Here is a 17,479-nt window from a genome sequence, read left to right as displayed (position 1 = left end):
AGGACACGGGGGGTCCCTGGCACGGGGCTGAGAGGATGGGATGGGGAAGGCAATGGGAACAGCCTTGCACAGGAAAACCTGGAGTGCTCCATTGTCCAAACATCTGACATCCAGCCTCAGCCTGACCAGCTTCTTGTCCCTGAAAATACGCAGCCGTGACTTATTTCCAGGGAACGCGAGCGCCCGTTTAAACAAATCCCTGACAAATGAAGGCAAGAAACCATTTCCTCCCTATTTCCTTCCATTAGAAACGAAACACTGCCATTAATCACCAATAAAGAAATAAAACTCCTAAACGATCTGCTGGTGACTGGTTGAGTCAGGTCCCTCTCCCGGAGCTCGCCGTGGATCCAACCCCAGGCACAACTGGAATCATTCTGGCTGTGCTGAGCCAAACCATTGCTCTCTCCCACGTTCTAAAAAAAATGAGGATGCAGAGCTGCTGCTGGGGGACGTGCAGGGCTCGCTGATGCCCAGCCCTATGTGCACCCCCACCTTATTACTCCACTTTCTTTCATTTTTTTAATCTGATTAATTTTTTTTTCCTCTCCCTCCAGGAAAAGCTTGTGTGCAAGAACCCTTTAGGAAAAAATCACACCCTGCCCTGGGTACAAGTTATTCCTGGGGAGATTCCAACTGGACATAAGAGGAAAATTTTTCACAATGAGAACAATCAGCCATTGGAATAACCTCCCCAGGGAAGTGGTGGTTTCCCCAATGCTGGACTCCTAAGGTTTGCCTGGATGTGGTGCTGGGCCATCTTGTCTAGACCACGTTTTCGCCAAGAAAGGTTGGACCAGATGACCCTTGAGGTTCCTTCCAGCCTGGGATTCTAGGCTTCTATGAAATATTAGGGTGTCTTATTAAGAGCTATTATTTTGCAAACCATCCAGCAGCCTCCAGCCCCAGTGGCTGTTTCATCCCACTCCCTGCCTGCCCCTCTCCAAAAGTAAATCCCGTGAAATGGCAGCGAGCAAATGCCTTTCCAGTGCTCACAGCCCCAGGAAAGCAGCTGGTCCCTGGGACACCATGTCCCAGCCAAGCACTGCCAGGAGCAGCTTGCTGGTAGACGGAGCAATTATCCCTGGCAAGGAGGAGGGCAGACGCTGCTGGCAGAGGGTGCGGGAATTCTTCCTGCATTTCCAGGCTTGGTTTGTGGAGATAGCTTTGGGCTGGTTTGCTTTTTTTTTTTGAGCCAGATTAGGATCTTCCCTGTGCACCGTGCATGGAGCTGTTGGCAAAGCACAGCCCGCCACAACCCTCAGTGGAAGCTGCGCTGGATGCGGCTCCCGACGTGTCAGATTCCAACATCAGCACTGGAGCTGCTGGGGCAGAGGGGTCTTCTACACCCCAGCATTAGGAAATCCCTCAATACCTGTGCACAGCTCAAAAAAGGCTCCCTTTCCTCAGGCAGATTGGCTCTAACAACAATTCTGTGGACACTGAGCACATGGAAAAGTCCCTGTTTCTGTATCTGGTCAGAATTCCCCTGGGAAATAGGGGGACTTCATAGAATCACAGACTGGATGCTGTTTAAGATCCCTTCTAAATAAAACTTGTTCCAACCCCTATGCCATGGGCAGGAACACCTTCCACTAGCCCAGGTTGCTCCAAGCCCCGTCCAACCTGGCCTTGGACACTTCCAGGGATGGGGCAGCCACAGCTTCTCTGGGCAACCTGTGCCAGGGCCCAACCACCCTCACAGGCTAGAATTTCTTCCCAATACCACATTTAAATCTTCTCTCTTTAGATTTAAAGCCATTCCCCCTTGTCACTCCCAGCTCTTCTTGTTGGGGTGAGCGTGGAACAGACCATGGGGTGCTCATGCCACGATGTGACCTGTGGGGTCACAGCCGGGATGGTTATGTGGCCATAGGATGGGGATATTGCCTCCTCCTCCTGCTGCCTCCTGCACCCTCCAATCCCACCACACCCACACTGGGACACCCCCAGGAAGGGATCTCACAGGAAAGCACGTGCCAAACCCCAGGGACATCCCCACCACTGGTGAGGAGCTGGGGTGCTGATCTTCCCCTCCCAACCCCAGCCCCCCTCGTGCCAGGGAGCCAAGATTCGCTCTATCCCAGCACGGAGCGAGACATTTCCTGCCCCAGCACTTATCTCCATGGCCAGGCAGCTTGAGGAAGCAGAACACCCTCGTGCTGCTGCTCAGTGGCTGCTGGCCAAGGGTGCACTTGTGTCTGACACAAACACGGCGGGGCCGCTGCGGGCACGGCACACGGGGCTTGGCCGGGGCTGCTCTGGGGTGGCAGCACATCCCCACGGGGACAGGCTGCAAATAAACATTTCTGACCTGATTTCACTCCTGCATCACTCAACTCCACGTGGACACATCCTCACCATGCCCCTAGCCCGTGCATGGGATCTGATATTTGAGTTCCCAGGCACAGTGATGCACCCCAAGATGCTGCTGCAAAGCCTCCAGCAACCAACCATCACCACAAATGAGCTCAAACCCCTCAGCAAACCTCGGCTGACAACCCGTGAATAGAAATAACAGGGAATTTACTAAATAAATTGTGCTGGCAGACATTCATCTCCATTAAAATACCCTCACACGGGGGCTGGAGGCATCAGGGTGAGGTGCCTGGTGCCTTCAGTATTTTGCACCCCTGCAACCACATGAAGAAATGCCAAAAACATGCAAAACCTCGATAAGGACGGCGTGGAGGAAACGTAACTGAAATCCTTGAGTTTCATAATGGGCCATGACAATAGCCCAGGTTGCTGCCAACTTTCCTTTCGTGCACCAAGCAACAAGTGCACTCAGAAACTTCAGGCTCTCTGCAAAGAAAAGAGCTGAAAGGGAAAGAAATGCTGCCAGAGGAGCAAGTTTTGGGATGGTTTTCTGAATTTCAGCTAGTTTTTCTGTGAGATGGTGAGAAATGTCCCCTCCAGCAGGAGCTGGGGCTGCCCTTGCTCATCCCCAAAGGAAGGAGCAAAGGAAATAATTATCCTGAGATTCACTAGCAGAGGGAAAAACACAATGTTTTCTGATAAATATTCATGCTTTGCTGTAAATTCCCTTGTGGCAATGGCTTCTGTGGCATCCAGGCACTTTTTGCATTTCAAAGTTGGGATTTTCAATGCAAATGCTGCTGAGCAGCCAAATCTGGGCTCTGGTGTGTTCCAGGGGACTGGAGGGGCACAGGCACCCTCAGCTCTGCAGGCCATGGGTTTGGCTCCTGGGGAAATCCTCAGTCCAGCTGGAGGATGGGATGGAGGCAAAAATCCCCCCAAGGAATTTGTTTGGGGAGATGCTCAGGTGAAGCCATTTCGTGTCCCTATGAAGATGGGGAGCTATGGGGGCTCCAGAGGTGATTGCACCACCCTGCTGGGGAAAAGGCAGCTGTAAGTCAAAAGTCTTCAAGCAGCAGCAGAAATGGGTGAAAAAGCAGCACATTTGGGAGCTGAGCTCTGCAGAGGGTTTGTGCCATAACAGGGGCTGCAGAGACCCAGCCCCAAAGCCCAGTCAAAGTGTTTAGGCCCTGGGAGGATGCACAAAATCCTCCCTGAGCTCCCTCATGGGAGGCTGGGGACCCCGTGGGACCTCAGTTTTGGGCACAGCCAGGAATGGTTGTGGGGGCACATCACCCCTCCATCCCCACCAGGGATTGGGGTCCCAGGGCAGCAAACAGCAACCCCGGGCAGAGCAGTTGACATCTGCACAGGTCACTGGGCTTGCAAAGTGTTTGGGATTTGCATTTGATTAAGATTAAGTGGTAGGAAAATAAAGGCAGCCAGTTCCTCACAGCAGCTGGGCCAGGGCGAGGTCCAGTGATGAGGGAAAGAGCGGGGATGGGGAGGAAAAAAAAAACCCAAATTTGATCCAAAGGGGCTGGAGAAGGGCTGGGACCTGGGGATGCTCAGCGTGGCCAAAGCAAACACACCCCCTGCTCTGGAGATAGTAGGGGTTTGTCCTCTCTGCTCTGACACAGAATTTGTATATGGAAAAAACATGCCAGGCTCATGACAACAGCCCCGCTCCATCTGGATAAATAGTTAACTGAGCAGTCAAAATAGCCCCTGCTACAAAACAGCTGCTGGGACAGGAGACAGCGGCAGAAGCATCACTGGAAAAACGGGATGGGAGGAAGGAAGTGATTGAGCGAGGGGATGTGCCAGAGGAGAGCAGGGAACAGGCAGCAGCAGCCAGCCCTGCCTGAGCCCAGATCCCTCAGCAGTGCCCCCCACCAGCCCCTTCCCTGCCTGAAAAGGGGTGCTGGAGCGGGCCCTGTTCCTGCCCCAAGCACTGGTGACCAGCAGGTGCCACAGGACATGAGGGTGCCCCACAGCAGTGCAGGGGCACAGCCAAAAATCTGAACAACCTCTGCTTACCGGGAGAGCAGGAACAGGAGCTGCAGGGTGGGAGGGGGCGCTGGACCTGCTGGAAGCAGAGGAAGAGCTCACCCAGGCCGTGCAGAGGGCTTTTAAGGGAGGACTCAGCCCTTTTCATTCCCGACTGATTAGGCAGGGCTTAGCCCTGATGCACACACCTGGACCAGCTGCCTACACCTGCAGGCCTGGATTAGCTTCCCCCACCTGCTGCACAGCAGGCACAGGGTCACCAAAAGGGAAGTTTTCCAGCAGAAAGCTCATGGATAGAGAGGTGCCTGTCCCCCAGTCCACCCCCTGCCCCTCACACAAAACCCCCAGCCCTGGGTGAGGGGTGAGCTGAGAGCCAGGTCTGCTGTCAGGACCAGTTTCCCCATGGTTGGGACAGGGGAATTCTCCAGGGTGGGCAGCCAAGGAGCTTCCTCAGGAACTGGGCAGCCTTGGAGAGCACAGGACACCCTCAGCCGTGACTCCCAGCTGTGCTCAGTGCTGTGGGAAGGGCCCAGCACCTCACTGGGGGCTCCTCCTGAGCATTCCATGCTGCTGGGAAGGGGCTGGCAAAAGCTCCCAACAGGAATGGCTCTGCAGGATGAGAGGGACAGAGCCTCTCTGCACCCGTGGGTGCTGGGATGCATCACAGCAGGCTTTGATCACAGCAGGGGAGCTGGTAGGGCTGGAGGAGTTTGGGTGCGTGGGAGCCAAGGGAGATTTTGGGAAGGAAGGGGATGAAAACATTGAGATTCTGGAGCCACTGCCCCGGGGACAGGTGTGGGGTCACCAACTTTGGGATGCAAAGTGCTTTTGTCCACTTTGTGGCAAGCCCAGAAGGGTTATGGGGACAGGAGTGCTTCAGTGAGTCTCAAATCCGATTCCCAAAGGAAAAGCCCAAGCTGAGACTGGATTTTGCCATGATGGGATGTCACATGGTTGATGAAGAGCCACTTCTGAGCCCACAGCCTTCCTGGGACTTCTCCCATCCCTCCCCTATCATCTGTTGCTCCATGAGACATATGACATGGCACACATTCCTACTGTGGGCAGGGGTGTGACCCCACAGCCCTCACCCAGCCCCATTAGCTGTGATTGTATTCCCAGCACCAATCACCTGAACCACTCCACCTTCTCCAGTGCAGGGAAAACACCTGCAGGGATTCACACACCTGGAGGGGTGTTACAGCCTCTGGACAGGGAGAAAACACACCTGTGCTCACCCCAGAGGTGCTTTGGCAAAAAAGGAGAACATTTTCTTTTCAAGTGCTGTTTGCATGATCTCTAGGTGGTACCTGCAGTGCTCGTTTGTTAATGATTTCTAATTGATTTACTAAATCCCAGCAGTGCCGCTGCCGGGAGCAGCAGATGCTCCGGGTGGGTTTGGGCACAGCATTAGGAAGTGTCACAGATGGCTCCAGTCCCGAGAACCAGGCAGTGCAGGATGGATTAAAAAAATCATAAAAAGATTTATTAACCCTTCGAGAATTATTATTCTGTTCTCTGGTACAAAGGGGGACGAGAGCTCGCTCTGAAATTTCCCAGTTGGAAAAGGCCTCAAAATGTCAACATTCCCAGGGAAAATTAGGAAAGGAAAAAAAACAAGTTGTCCTTCTTTAGCCAAAACATCGTATTTCTGCGAAGTCACTTCGTTTTCTTTGTGATTTGTCAAAGCTGGTAACAGAGTGCAAAATAAAACAAATTATTTCCAAACAAGAGTAACTTTACAACAAAAAAATGTAAATATTTGTCCTGACGGAGCGAAAAGGGCTGCTACAACACTGTCAAGATCTTCCCTCACCCCTACTTCCCCACCCAGCATGTTTTGCTTTAGTTTTTACGAGGAATCAACAGTTGGAGAAAGCTCTTGGATTTTCCAATGGAAAAGAGCTGGAGGGACGCTCTTCCTACAAGTTCCGCCAATTAGCGCCTGGCTCCCCAGCCCGCGGCTGCGGCGAATTTTCCATTGCTGGAAATCTTAAATATCAAAACTGGATGTTTTCCTCCAAGACAAATGGGAGCGTGGGGCAGGAGCAGCCGCCTCCCTGGTTTATGGGCCCGGCCGAGCGTGACCGGTCCCTCCTGAAGGGCTCCTTTTCCACCCAGCAGCAGCTCGGTTTTGTCTGCCCGCGGGGTGACGAGCAGCAGGAGAGCTGGGACAGCCCTAAAACGCTCCAGCTGTTCTCCTGCCCTTCCTGCTCGTGCTCCCCAGCGCTGCTCCATCCCTCCCGGAGCAGCTGCACGGATGTGCCCCTGCTCCAGATGTGCAAACCCGCAGCAGCGAGTCCCCGCGGGGCTGGAATCAGGGACATGGCTCATGTCAGAGCAGATCCTGAATAGCTGGGATTTCAGGCAAGACCTGACAGCTGTAACACAGTGCCAGGCTCAGCTCCTGCACAGGGGGTGAGGGTCGGATGAGGTGCAAGACCTTAGTGGCGTTGCCAAACCCATCCTTGTTTAATTAAGAGCATTAAAGGTCATTTTTTTACTTGTTAAAACCATAACACCCCCCCTTACACACACACCAAATACATCTTGTTAATCAAAAATACAATTTCCAACACATTAAATATTTGGAAGCGACACCAAAGCTGCAGGGCAACAAACAGCAGTAACATTTGGGTGAAACAAAGAGGTTTTGTTGGATTATTTTGTTGCCAGCTTGCACAAAAGTAGGGCCAAATCCTGGCAACCTGCTCCCTGCCTCAGCCCACCCTTGTCAGCAGGACCATCACGTCTCCATGTCCAGCTGGGGCTCTGCATCCCCAGGCATTTCCCTGCTCCTTTTCAGCATCACTTGGGGTCCCAGCGGGAAGCGCTGGAACTCTGGCACGGTGGGATCAAACGTTGCAGCCTGGGGGTGGATTTCTCTTCCTGGCTCCAGAGGTTCTCCGGAGATCTCCTGGCGATCCTGGTGAGTCATCCAGCAGCGGGGAGCGTGACTCAGCCACGCTGGGGTTGGATGCAGGGAGCAGGGAAGCAAACACCGGCAGCTCGGCCGTGCCCGAGCAGTGGATCCCACGGCCCCAGTGCCAGGGACAAACCTCAGCCACATCTGGAAGGGGAAGAATGAAACATGGGAAAAGAAAAGCAGGATCCTTGTGGTCAAGTCACTCTGATAAAGGTCATAATAAGCCTTTTTTCCCCTCACTTTTTTGTTGAAACCCAGGCTGGCGCAGGAGAAACACCTTGCAAATGAAGGGTAATTCCCCTGGGATGGTTTCCACCGCTGGATGTTTTCCCTCTGGGCACAGAGCAGCCACACCTCGTGAATGTGGAATATTTTCCTTTCTTAAGTCTCCCTAAAAGGCAACGCAAACCCCTGGGAAGGCTCCTGGTGCCAGGGAAAGCACAGGGTCCTAAGGGGGAAAAGCCTCCACACTGTGCTGAACCCAGGGCTGGGGCAGTTCCAGCTGCCCAAGTGGACACATGAGGTCGATATCCCAAAAGCACTAATTTGGGAGAGTTTTTTGCATGGGGGGGAAGTATTCAATGAGGAAAACCCTGTGGTGTATCTGCCGAATTCCCACTGATGGGATGTGGGGACATCACCACTCCTGACCCTTCCCAAGGAGTCTGGCTGCAAAAACACCTCCCCCAGCTCTGCTCCACCATGAACACGGTGATTTTAAGGGCAAAAACCAGCAAACAAAGCTGTGCCGAGGGGCTGAGCAGGCTGGTTTGGGGCCGCTGCCTGCAGAAAACTGATCCCAGGGGAGAAAGGAGTTTCCTTACCCGGGAAGGGCGAGGAGGGCGCAGGACCAGGGCAGGGCTTTTCTCAGGAGTTTTGTTTAGGTGGCAGAGAAGTCTGACGGCAACAGAAAGGAGCTGGAAAAACAAACAGGTGTGTCCGGCAGCAAAGGGGCCGTAGCTATAGCAATGGGACAGGCCCTGTTGACAAAAGGCTGCACAAAGGACCTTCTTGAGAGATTGAAAGTGGTTTATGAGCTGGCAGGGCTTCCCGGGAAGGCGCCGGGGCCGGGTCACAGCCGTGGGAGGCAACTGCTGAAAAATCAGGACGGGGGACCTGCAGTGGGCACAAACCTGCCCCCTCCTGCATCCCCCGGGGCTGGAGCTGGGCTGGGGGTTCATGGACACGGCTGGTTGTGCTCGGGGCTGCTCCATCACTCCCGGCAGCACGGCAGGGTCCCGGCTCCGCAGCAGGAGCCCCAAAGGGATGGTTTATTTTGGGGATCACCCAGCCCTGCTTGCCAGATGCTGCTCTTCCAGTGTCACCTGTTGCAGCTGCAGCCTGGGGCTGGTGCTCCCTGGCTTGTAGAGATCTCCAAAGGCTGGTGCCCTGCCCAGTGCTTTAGCTGGACACACCCTCGGGCTTCCCTTGATCCCATGCCAGGCACCTGCAATGGGAGAGGCAAAAAGCTGCTCCAAGAGCCCTGCTGGCAGCACCCAAAGCAAAACCATGAGCAGTAACAGGTCAAACCAACACCCATCACAGGATGTCCGGGGGTGCAGCATCCCCAAACAGCCCCAGGCCCCCGTCTTGCCTTGTTTCTTCTGCATCCCCTGCAGAAAGGGGGGGCTCTGGCACAGCCGAATCCTCCTGAGAGATCTGGCACAGCCAGAAGAGACACATCTGAGCCAGGAGTTTGGCTGTGCCACCAGAGGAGAAGCTCAGAGAGCTGAACTGCACCACCAAGAGGGCAGAGCCAGGCTCGGGGTGCCAGTGTGGGATGGGTGGTGGGGCAAAAACACCAGCCTTTGTCCAGACAGATTCACACTTAGGTCAAGTTTTGCTCCAGGTGAGGGCTCCTGAATCCTCCAGTGAACTCTCACCAGCTGGGGCTGAGCTGCAATTGTCTGGTTTAACTCATCCAAAGGACTAGTTTGTAATTGAAGCCACAGGTCAGTGTGACCTCACGTACAGCCACATCAAGGAGGAAAAGTCTTAAAAGGAAAAAAAAGCCAGAGGCTGCCCTGGGAAGACAATGGGCCACCAGCACATGACAGCCACGGTGGCACTGACAGCCCTTGGTGGCATCCTGGCTGTGTCCATCAGGGCAGTAAAGGGCTGGTGGGTCACTCATGTGCAGGAGCTGCTTCCTGAGGAGGGAACAAACTGGACCCAAACCCAGGAGAGGCCAGGCCTGCCGCGGGGTGCAGAGGATGCTTCCTGTGAGGGAGCAGGACTTGCCCCCAGGGAATGCAAGCTCCTCTTGCTCCGGAGCCCAGGAATAAAAGGCAGAGCTGTCCCCGCTGTGTCACACACGGGGTTTGCAGCTCCGGGGAGCTGCAGAGCCGCTCTCGGCCAGGTGAGCTGGAGCATCTCCAGCTGAGCCGGACCCCCGGCAGCCGGGCAGGGCCCCGCTCCCTCCCGGCGCTCCGTGGGCAGCTCGGGCAGAGCCGGCAGCCGCTCCGGGGGCGAGAGCCCCGCGGGGGCTGCGTGCCAGGAACAGGCGCTTCCCGGTGCCCGCCGCGGGACACGCTGTTCCCAGCTGGGAATCTCGGCTGCCTGGCGAGGGCAGTGCTGGAGGCAACGAGCTGGGAAGGAAATGGGATTTTATTGCTCCAAGAGCAGCAGCCGCTCACGCTGCGACGGGCGAGGGCACCGACGGCTCCGGCTCTGCAGCTGTCCCGCAGCAGAGTGTTGGGGAAAAAGCAGGGAAAACCCACCAGGAACTGGAGGCACCTTTCTTGTGCCCTTCTAACACTGATTTTGGATGGGAGGAGGCCTCGTGGAGCAGAGCAGCATCTCCAGTTCCTACAGCAAGCACAAGGATGGAGGACAGGCAGTGGGACCTCCTGGATATCAGTCCACACACTCATCCATGGATATCCCCCCTCAACTCGTGTGGGCTTAATTAAAGAGAAGCTATAACCTCTCAGCAGCAGCTCTGCTGATGCTAAGCATTATTAGTACAAAATTCAGGAGGGATTTGCTTTACTCTCAGAGAGCCTTTGCGTTTCTGGTAAATAAAACAACTATTTTCAGCTCCCCAGGTCCTGCCTCCGCAGGTTTGACTCCCTCGAGCAAAGGAAAAGGCAGGAGCCAGAGCAGGGAGAGGGAGCTGGGGAGGATGCTGAGCACAGAGCACACCCTCCCAGGTGCCAGCAGCTCTGGAGAGGCTGAGGCATCTCCTGCAGAAAAGAAGGTGCCAAAAGATCAAACACATCACGGTGCATTTTGAAACCGGAGAATGAGTGGAGGGGAAAAAAAAAAAGATGTCGTTTAAAATCCAGCAGTGCATCCAAACCCGACCCCACGGAGGATGAAACACTCTTTTCTGTTTAAATATTAATGCAGTGTGAAGGAACAAAAACATTAAAAAAAAAAAGAAAAGAAAAGAAAAAGAGAAATACCATTGGTGGGGAGAAAAAGAGCCCAACCTGCTACTCAGAGGAACATAAACCCCAAAGTGTGAGGGGGGGGGGATTTCTGTGAAACCATTGACATTTTTGATTAATGAGCTTTCTGTGGGTGGTTTATGTAGAGGAGAAGGGTAAGAAACGCAGACATGACTTGTTCTCAAGCAAGATGATGAGAATAAAGGTCTCCTGACTCAACACTTCTCCTGACTCAAGACTTCATCTTTTTGTTTTGTGCCTGTGCAGATCCTGCTGGATGCAAGGGAAAGCTGTACAATTTACGTACTTCCCATCAGCAGCGTGGTCTGTTTAGGCTCCAAGGCAACAAAACCAATTTAAAGCCTACCTTTCAATGCTGAACTAGATGTGCTTACAATTAGACCTTAATTCCATATTTAATTTGGTCTAAGATAAGCACAGTGATGAACTGAAGCCCCAGTAAATGTCTAGCCACACACTGAAGTGCTATTGTAGGTGTCAGACCATAGGACGTGACCTATTGGAGAGAGAAAAATCTGTAGAGGCTGGTTTTACTGATTAGAAAATATAAAGTCATAAGGGGAAGCATTTCCTCAGGTGTTTTGTTGGTTTTTAGAAATTTAATGTGCTCAAGGAAGTTAAAACCTTTGGGTGCCTGAAAGGCGAGAGCTGAGGTACCAACCCACCTCCACAGAGGTGTCAGAGAATCCCACAATAATCTGGGGGTGAAGGGACCTTAAAGCTCATCTCATTTCATGCCCTTGCCATGGGCAGGGACACCTTCCACTAGCCCAGGTTGCTCCAAACCCTGTCCAGCCTGGCCTTGGACACTTCCAGGGATGGGGCAGCCACAGCTTCTCTGGGTAACCTGTGCCAGGGGAACGACTCATTATAAAGAACTAAAAAGAATTCAGTGTGTCAGATATTGGACATGAAGTTGCACAAAGGTGGGATGTTCAGCACTGACCTCACCAACACCTCCTGGAAGAGCCCAAACACCATGTGAGAGCAGCCAAGGGATGTTTTTGGATGTGTTTGTGAAGGGAGGAGAGGGATTCCCTGCTGGGCACGGCCCACACCAACCTGGGGAATGGAGCAGCTCTCCCAGCACTGACTCCTGAGGACGTGCAGGTAATGGAAATGGCTTGGAGCCACCACATGTGATGATCCAGCTGTGAGGAGAGGCCAACAAAGTGTTTTGGAAACGAGCCTGCGAGAGAAAATACCGCTGACAAATATTTGCAGGCACTTCCACTCACATTTCTTCAGTTTTCATAAAGCTGATTTGTTTTTTTCCATGCAACCCAAGTTTAAATATTTGTTATTTGCACTGCAAATGTTAAGGAAAAAATACCACAAATGCAGTAAGATTTGTGCAGTAAGATTATGGAAAGTCAGACAGTAAAGTGGGGAATGGAAGGAAGAAACCAGCTTAAAAAAATTTATCACAGCTCTGTCAGAAAAGCTTTAGTGGGAGAAACTCCCCATCCAACTGCCCAACACTTGGGTGGACTCTGTCTCCAAGACAATCCAGTTATCCCTTCTTCATTTCTTTTCCCCATGCTCCTTAATCCAAACATTCCCAGCCCTTGCATATAAAAAGAATGAATCTCTAAATGCTAAGGGCCCCAATAAAACTGCCTGAGATTTCCATCTTTTTGTCAGGAATGCCTGGTGATGTTTCCAGTTGCAGGAAATAAGGTTTGGGGTTGGTTTTTTTTTAAGTGTTTATTTCTGCATACTCACGTATGAGCTCCTCAACGTTGTAACCTGGAACTGGGTACCAGCTTTTTATTATTTGTCCTTTCTTAGGTAAAAACCAGGAAAGATTTTACTGCAGAACAGACCTGATTAAATTAGACCTGACCATCATGGAAAGAATGAGCTTTAATCTTACTTCCTTCATCTCTTACTTAATTCCTTCCTTATTCACAGTGGATTTCTTGTATTCAGTTGAATAGGAATTGACTTCTTTAAATCCAGAGGCGAGATGGGCCAGATTTTGGTTTCCCCCTACAGATCCCAGCACAGTTCCTGTTTTTCCAGGCCATTTTACCAACACACATTCTTTGTTCCAATTATTATCCAGCCTGACCTCCTACAAACTGTCCCACTGTTAAAAACCATCCTCTTTACATATATTAATGTGTTTTCCAACGTTCTGGAGCTCTACCTAAAGGCCAGGTCATGGATTTAGAGGCTCCCATGGTTGGGGTTGGGTTTTGGCCCCTGAAAAGAGCTGGTGGCCTCCCCAGCAGACTCCCAACACAACTCACCTCTGGGTGATTCATCATGTAAAAGGGAAAGGACTGAATCAGACTGTTGGGTTTTGTTCTGCTCCAGGTTTTATAGCAGGGCAATCCATGGATTTGAGGATGGTCATTCCAGATTTGAAAGGGTATAAAGGGGCAGGTGTTGTCCTTGTGTTTGCAAAGGTGCAAGGCCTACTGAAAACACTAAATCTGAGATGGACTGTGGAAACTCAGGGGTTGGGCCAGTTTTGTTTTGAACGCAGCTCAGCCTTCTCCTAAAAGCAGATTTTAGAGAGTCACCCACCTCTAAACCAGCCTGCAGCCTCATTCTGATCTCTTGAAAGAAAAACAGTCTTAACAACCTTGATCTGAAAACCAGACCCATAATGTTACAGCTGTGCCCTCTGTCACATTCCAGTGCCTGGGACCACCCTGACTTTCAGAGCAATGAACTGGACTTGTCTGAGGTTCATAGCTGGAACCTCGACCTCGCTGTCTCAGGGAAGGCTCCTCACTCTCCCTCAGCTTCACAATCCCGCTATTTGTCTGTGTTTAATAAAATTACCTAATTAGACCATTCTCCAAGGAAACAACCTGCAGCTTTAGGCAAATACAGAAAGATGTTGACTGCCTCACTCAGGCTTCCCCTGAACAGCCCTTTCCTCCAGCCAAACCCGAGGTAAACAACCTTCCCAATTAAACCCACCGGACCAGGGTGGCACAACCCTGCACTGACGAACATCACTAATTAGAATCAAGACCCATTAAGATAAATCTCAGCTTTCCATGAGACATCTGGGCCCCCAGATGTGCATTTCGGGTCTGGATGTAAACACACACGAGCACTGAAGCCAATGGAGATCCATGGGAAAACTGAATTTTTAGGGTAAGGCCACTGGAATGTAAACAGCAGGGCTGGAATTTAGGAGATGACTCCAGAAGTCTGGCTCCTGCATAACTCAGTATTAGATATTTACTAACCACATGAGGACAAGCAGGTTTGCTTACAGGCATGGAAAATGAGGATTCATAGGAAAAAGCCTGGATCTCACTGCAAATTCCAGCATTAAACATTCAGCAAGCAGAAGAGAAAAGCAAACAAAAAACAGACACAGCGTTGAACTCTTTTGTTTTTATAGAATTTTTACAATATATTTCTCTTCATTTGCATATTTTACCCACATCTGTAGCTTTCTTTTTACATGTTGAACTGAATAGGAATAAATCTAAAGGTCTGATATATTTTAAACAACTGATAAAAATTGCAAAGTAGTAAACCTGTAAGAAAAGAAATTATAAAACTCTCAGTTTTAAGTGTTTAATGAAAGCAAGTCAAATGTATCATTAGGAACAATATGGTTTGTTTTAAACACATCATAGGTGATTCAGGCAGGACAACCTTTTTTAGTTTGTTTTTTTGTTTTTTTTATATTAGGCACATTTTTTTCAGCATACCTGTTTTCCAGACAGTTTTATACAATTCAATAGCATCATCCACATCCACTTGGAACTCCTGCATAATTTTCAAAATGTGATTGATCATGAATATTCATTATTGGTATTCTACTCCTCTTTCTTTAGAACTACCAGAAGAAAAAAAAATAATCAGTGTTTCTTGTCTGTTAAAAAATCCATAATTAATGATTTGAGTTGTAAGGCAGCAACAGATTCAGTGTCAACTCAGGTCACAGTCCTTCAGTTCCATCTAGTGGGTAGAAATTATATTTAGTGGACACTGTTCCCAGACAGTCCCTCCGGGGCAGGACAACTGACTCACAGGCCAGTTACTGCTGGTAGAGTAAGTTGAGTGGTTTGCCTAGTAAGGAACTCTGGCCACTCCTGTGTCATCCTTGCAGCCTCATGTCTTCATCCAGAAAGCAAAAAGTCCAACAGAAATAAAGGTGACTATGACAGAGCCGTGACAGGTTCTGTGCAGGGTTTATTTACAGTCGGCATCCCTGATGTGAAAAAAGAAAAAGCCTCCTGTGACTGAGCAGGCAGAGCTGGGCAGCTGCCTCAGCACTCCAGCCTGCTGCAGATCCATGATTCCTCAGCCAGGGATTCCCAGGGAGTGGTGAATGCAAAGTCCTACTGCTCCACAAAAGCCATTTCCAGAGGCTCACCTGCCCCATGGATACAACTCCCTGCCACAGGCTTAGGAAGGTCTGGTTTTGGTGGAGCAACTCCCCTTTCCCAGAATGTCCTCGTGCATGACAAGGTGTGGAGCAGCTGGTTCCCCAGGGATCCTGATCTGTGCGTTAAAGATACACCAAACTTGGGTAATTCCCTTCCCACCGTGACCTCTGTAAGGAAATCAACTACAGAATGCTCCAGGAGGGGGTTCAGAGCAGGATCTCTGCTTCCTTTCAGTGTCTGATAAAATAGATTTTTCCTGAATCCTGGCGTTCTCATTTGCTAAGAGGGCCACTCCATTCCTGAAGGCTCCAGCATGGTGGTTTTCAGTTTTAAGTCTTTCAGGCAGAAAAATCACATTCTGCTTCAAGCTCATGCCCTGAAGAAGCACTTGCTGTGCACTCACCTGGCTGAGCAGAAGTCAAAACAAAACTCTACAGCACTGGTGGCCATCCCAAAAAAAAAAACCAACCCAAAAAACAAACCAGGGGATGTCTTACTGCACATTTCCCTCTCAGAGGGAGACTGGAGCACCCTTAAAATTCTATCCCCAGCTGATAAGCCCATCAATTCAGAGGACATTCCCCAGAGCTGGGCTCCTGTGCGTGTTGCACTCTGGTATCTGGGCACCCCTCACCTCCTGGACAAGCAGGGTCAATGAACACATCCCCCACTGCCTTTACACAACTTGCACTCAGTTACTACTAGAGCTTTTGGCTGCCTTTTTTCCCCATAGTCTAATGCTGGAGTAAAAATGGGAAGGAGAAAATAATTAGCATTAAAAGTTCTCTGAATTTATATTTGACAAGACCAGCTCTACATAGTGTGCAATGGTACACAAAATACACCTCCAAATCCTTCTGTGTCCTTTTTAACTCTTTGGAAAGGGAATAACCAATGTAGCTGTGTAGGAAGAAAGCCAATTTATTTCAGCATAGAAGGTCTGCAATTCATTCCACATTCACTAAGAGGAATGTGGTTATTGCTCTGTAAGATAAGCCTGGATTGATCATTAACCCCACCCTGAGTGCTGGGAGTCTGGTTCCCAACATTGCCAAGGACCTCCTAAGCCACTGGTACTGAAATAATGGAAAGAAAAAAGTCTGGTGAATGATTTCTTGTCAAGAAGTGATGGTGTAAGTTCCTCAGCTCTTCATACCACCTTGTGACTGGGGGCCAGCCTTTGCTCTCTGCACTACAATAATGGGCTATTTGGGATAACACACTGGAGACAAATCAAGGTAAGAAAAGGTGATCCAGGTAAATGAATCAAAGAACAGCAGAACCATTAAGCCCTTGCACGAGGATGCTCTAAAACAAAAATCCTTTAACTGCTTCGCAAATCACCCAGAATTCCTTTTACAACCCGTAGTTTAGTAAGAATTAAAGTTCTTTTCCTTGGGAAGGAACCTCCAAAGCAAAAGCAAACAAGACAGGATTCAAGCATGGCCCATTTCTGCACAGCCCACCAGACTCTGCTGGCCTGTTTCCCTTCCAAGCTGTACAGGAGATGCTGAGGGATCACTCTGTGTTCACCAGTGCTTTCCATCCATCAAGTTTCCCTGGGGAGCAGAAGACAGCAAGGCAGGGGCCTTCCATTCTCATCCTTGAGCTCCCTTCATTCCTTTAGCTCCTGGGAATAAGCCCCACTATTGTTCTGTGTATCTAACATGCTACAATATGTGCATACATAACTGTAGGCGACGCGTGAGTTACTTCAGGATGTGCTTTTTCATCCAAGTGCATGTTACTGGTACAAATTCTACATCAAGGTGGAAGGAAGGAAGGCTGCAGAGTGCTCATACACTGAAGCTGAAGGAACTTGTCCTGAACGGAGTTAAAGATGTTTGTTCCAACGTCCTATGGACAAACTACTCTATCCCATGCACTCCGGCCTGAGCCAGTATTAAACATTCCAGAAACTTGTTGATTTGTTTGGATAGTTAATGGCAAGGCTGATAGCAGCAATGTTTTTCAGGGCCTAGAAGAGAGAAGGAAAAACAAAGTCACTTTGAAGGTTCTCCTCAATCCAAAACGGCAAAGAAATGCCTGTAGGAAATTAAACAAAAATAGAATCCCAGAGTGGTTTGGGTTGGAAGGGACCTTAAAGATCATCCTGTTCCACCCCCTGCCATGGGCAGGGACACCTTCCACTAGCCCAGGTTGCTCCAAGCCCCATCCAACCTGGCCTTGGACACTTGCAGGGATGGGGCAGCCACAGCTTCTCTGGGCAACCTGTGCCAGGGCCTCCCCACCCTCACAGGGAAGGATTCCTTCCCAATATTCCAGAACAGCATTTGCGAGTAGTTCATTCCCAATTTTCAGAGGCCTGTCAAGGTACTGTAAAGCCCAAGTACCTTAATATCTATTTTATAAACTCCACTGGGCAATCAGAAATCATTCACTGTCTGTCAGACAGATACCACACACCCTGGGGTTGGACAGTC

At 50.4% G+C, this 17,479-nt stretch overlaps 1 protein-coding gene across 2 annotated transcripts in view; it reads right to left on the bottom strand.

The window, feature by feature from the left end:
* Window positions 1-14,016: 14,016 nt before the first annotated feature.
* The window catches only part of ZZEF1 (zinc finger ZZ-type and EF-hand domain containing 1), a 57,966-nt gene continuing 54,503 nt past the window's right edge, over window positions 14,017-17,479 (bottom strand). For both annotated transcript variants that reach the window (XM_064677748.1, XM_064677749.1), the window contains exon 55: window positions 14,017-17,013. In XM_064677748.1, coding sequence (XP_064533818.1) covers window positions 16,939-17,013 — 75 coding nt within the window. In that variant the 3' untranslated portion in view covers window positions 14,017-16,938. The remainder of the gene's footprint in view (window positions 17,014-17,479) is intronic.

This window comes from Pseudopipra pipra, chromosome 21 (genome assembly GCF_036250125.1).
Source record: "Pseudopipra pipra isolate bDixPip1 chromosome 21, bDixPip1.hap1, whole genome shotgun sequence".
NCBI classification, from domain to species: Eukaryota; Metazoa; Chordata; class Aves; order Passeriformes; family Pipridae; genus Pseudopipra; species Pseudopipra pipra.
Note: the sequence above shows the minus strand (reverse complement) of the source record. Positions and strands in the feature narration are given on the sequence as shown.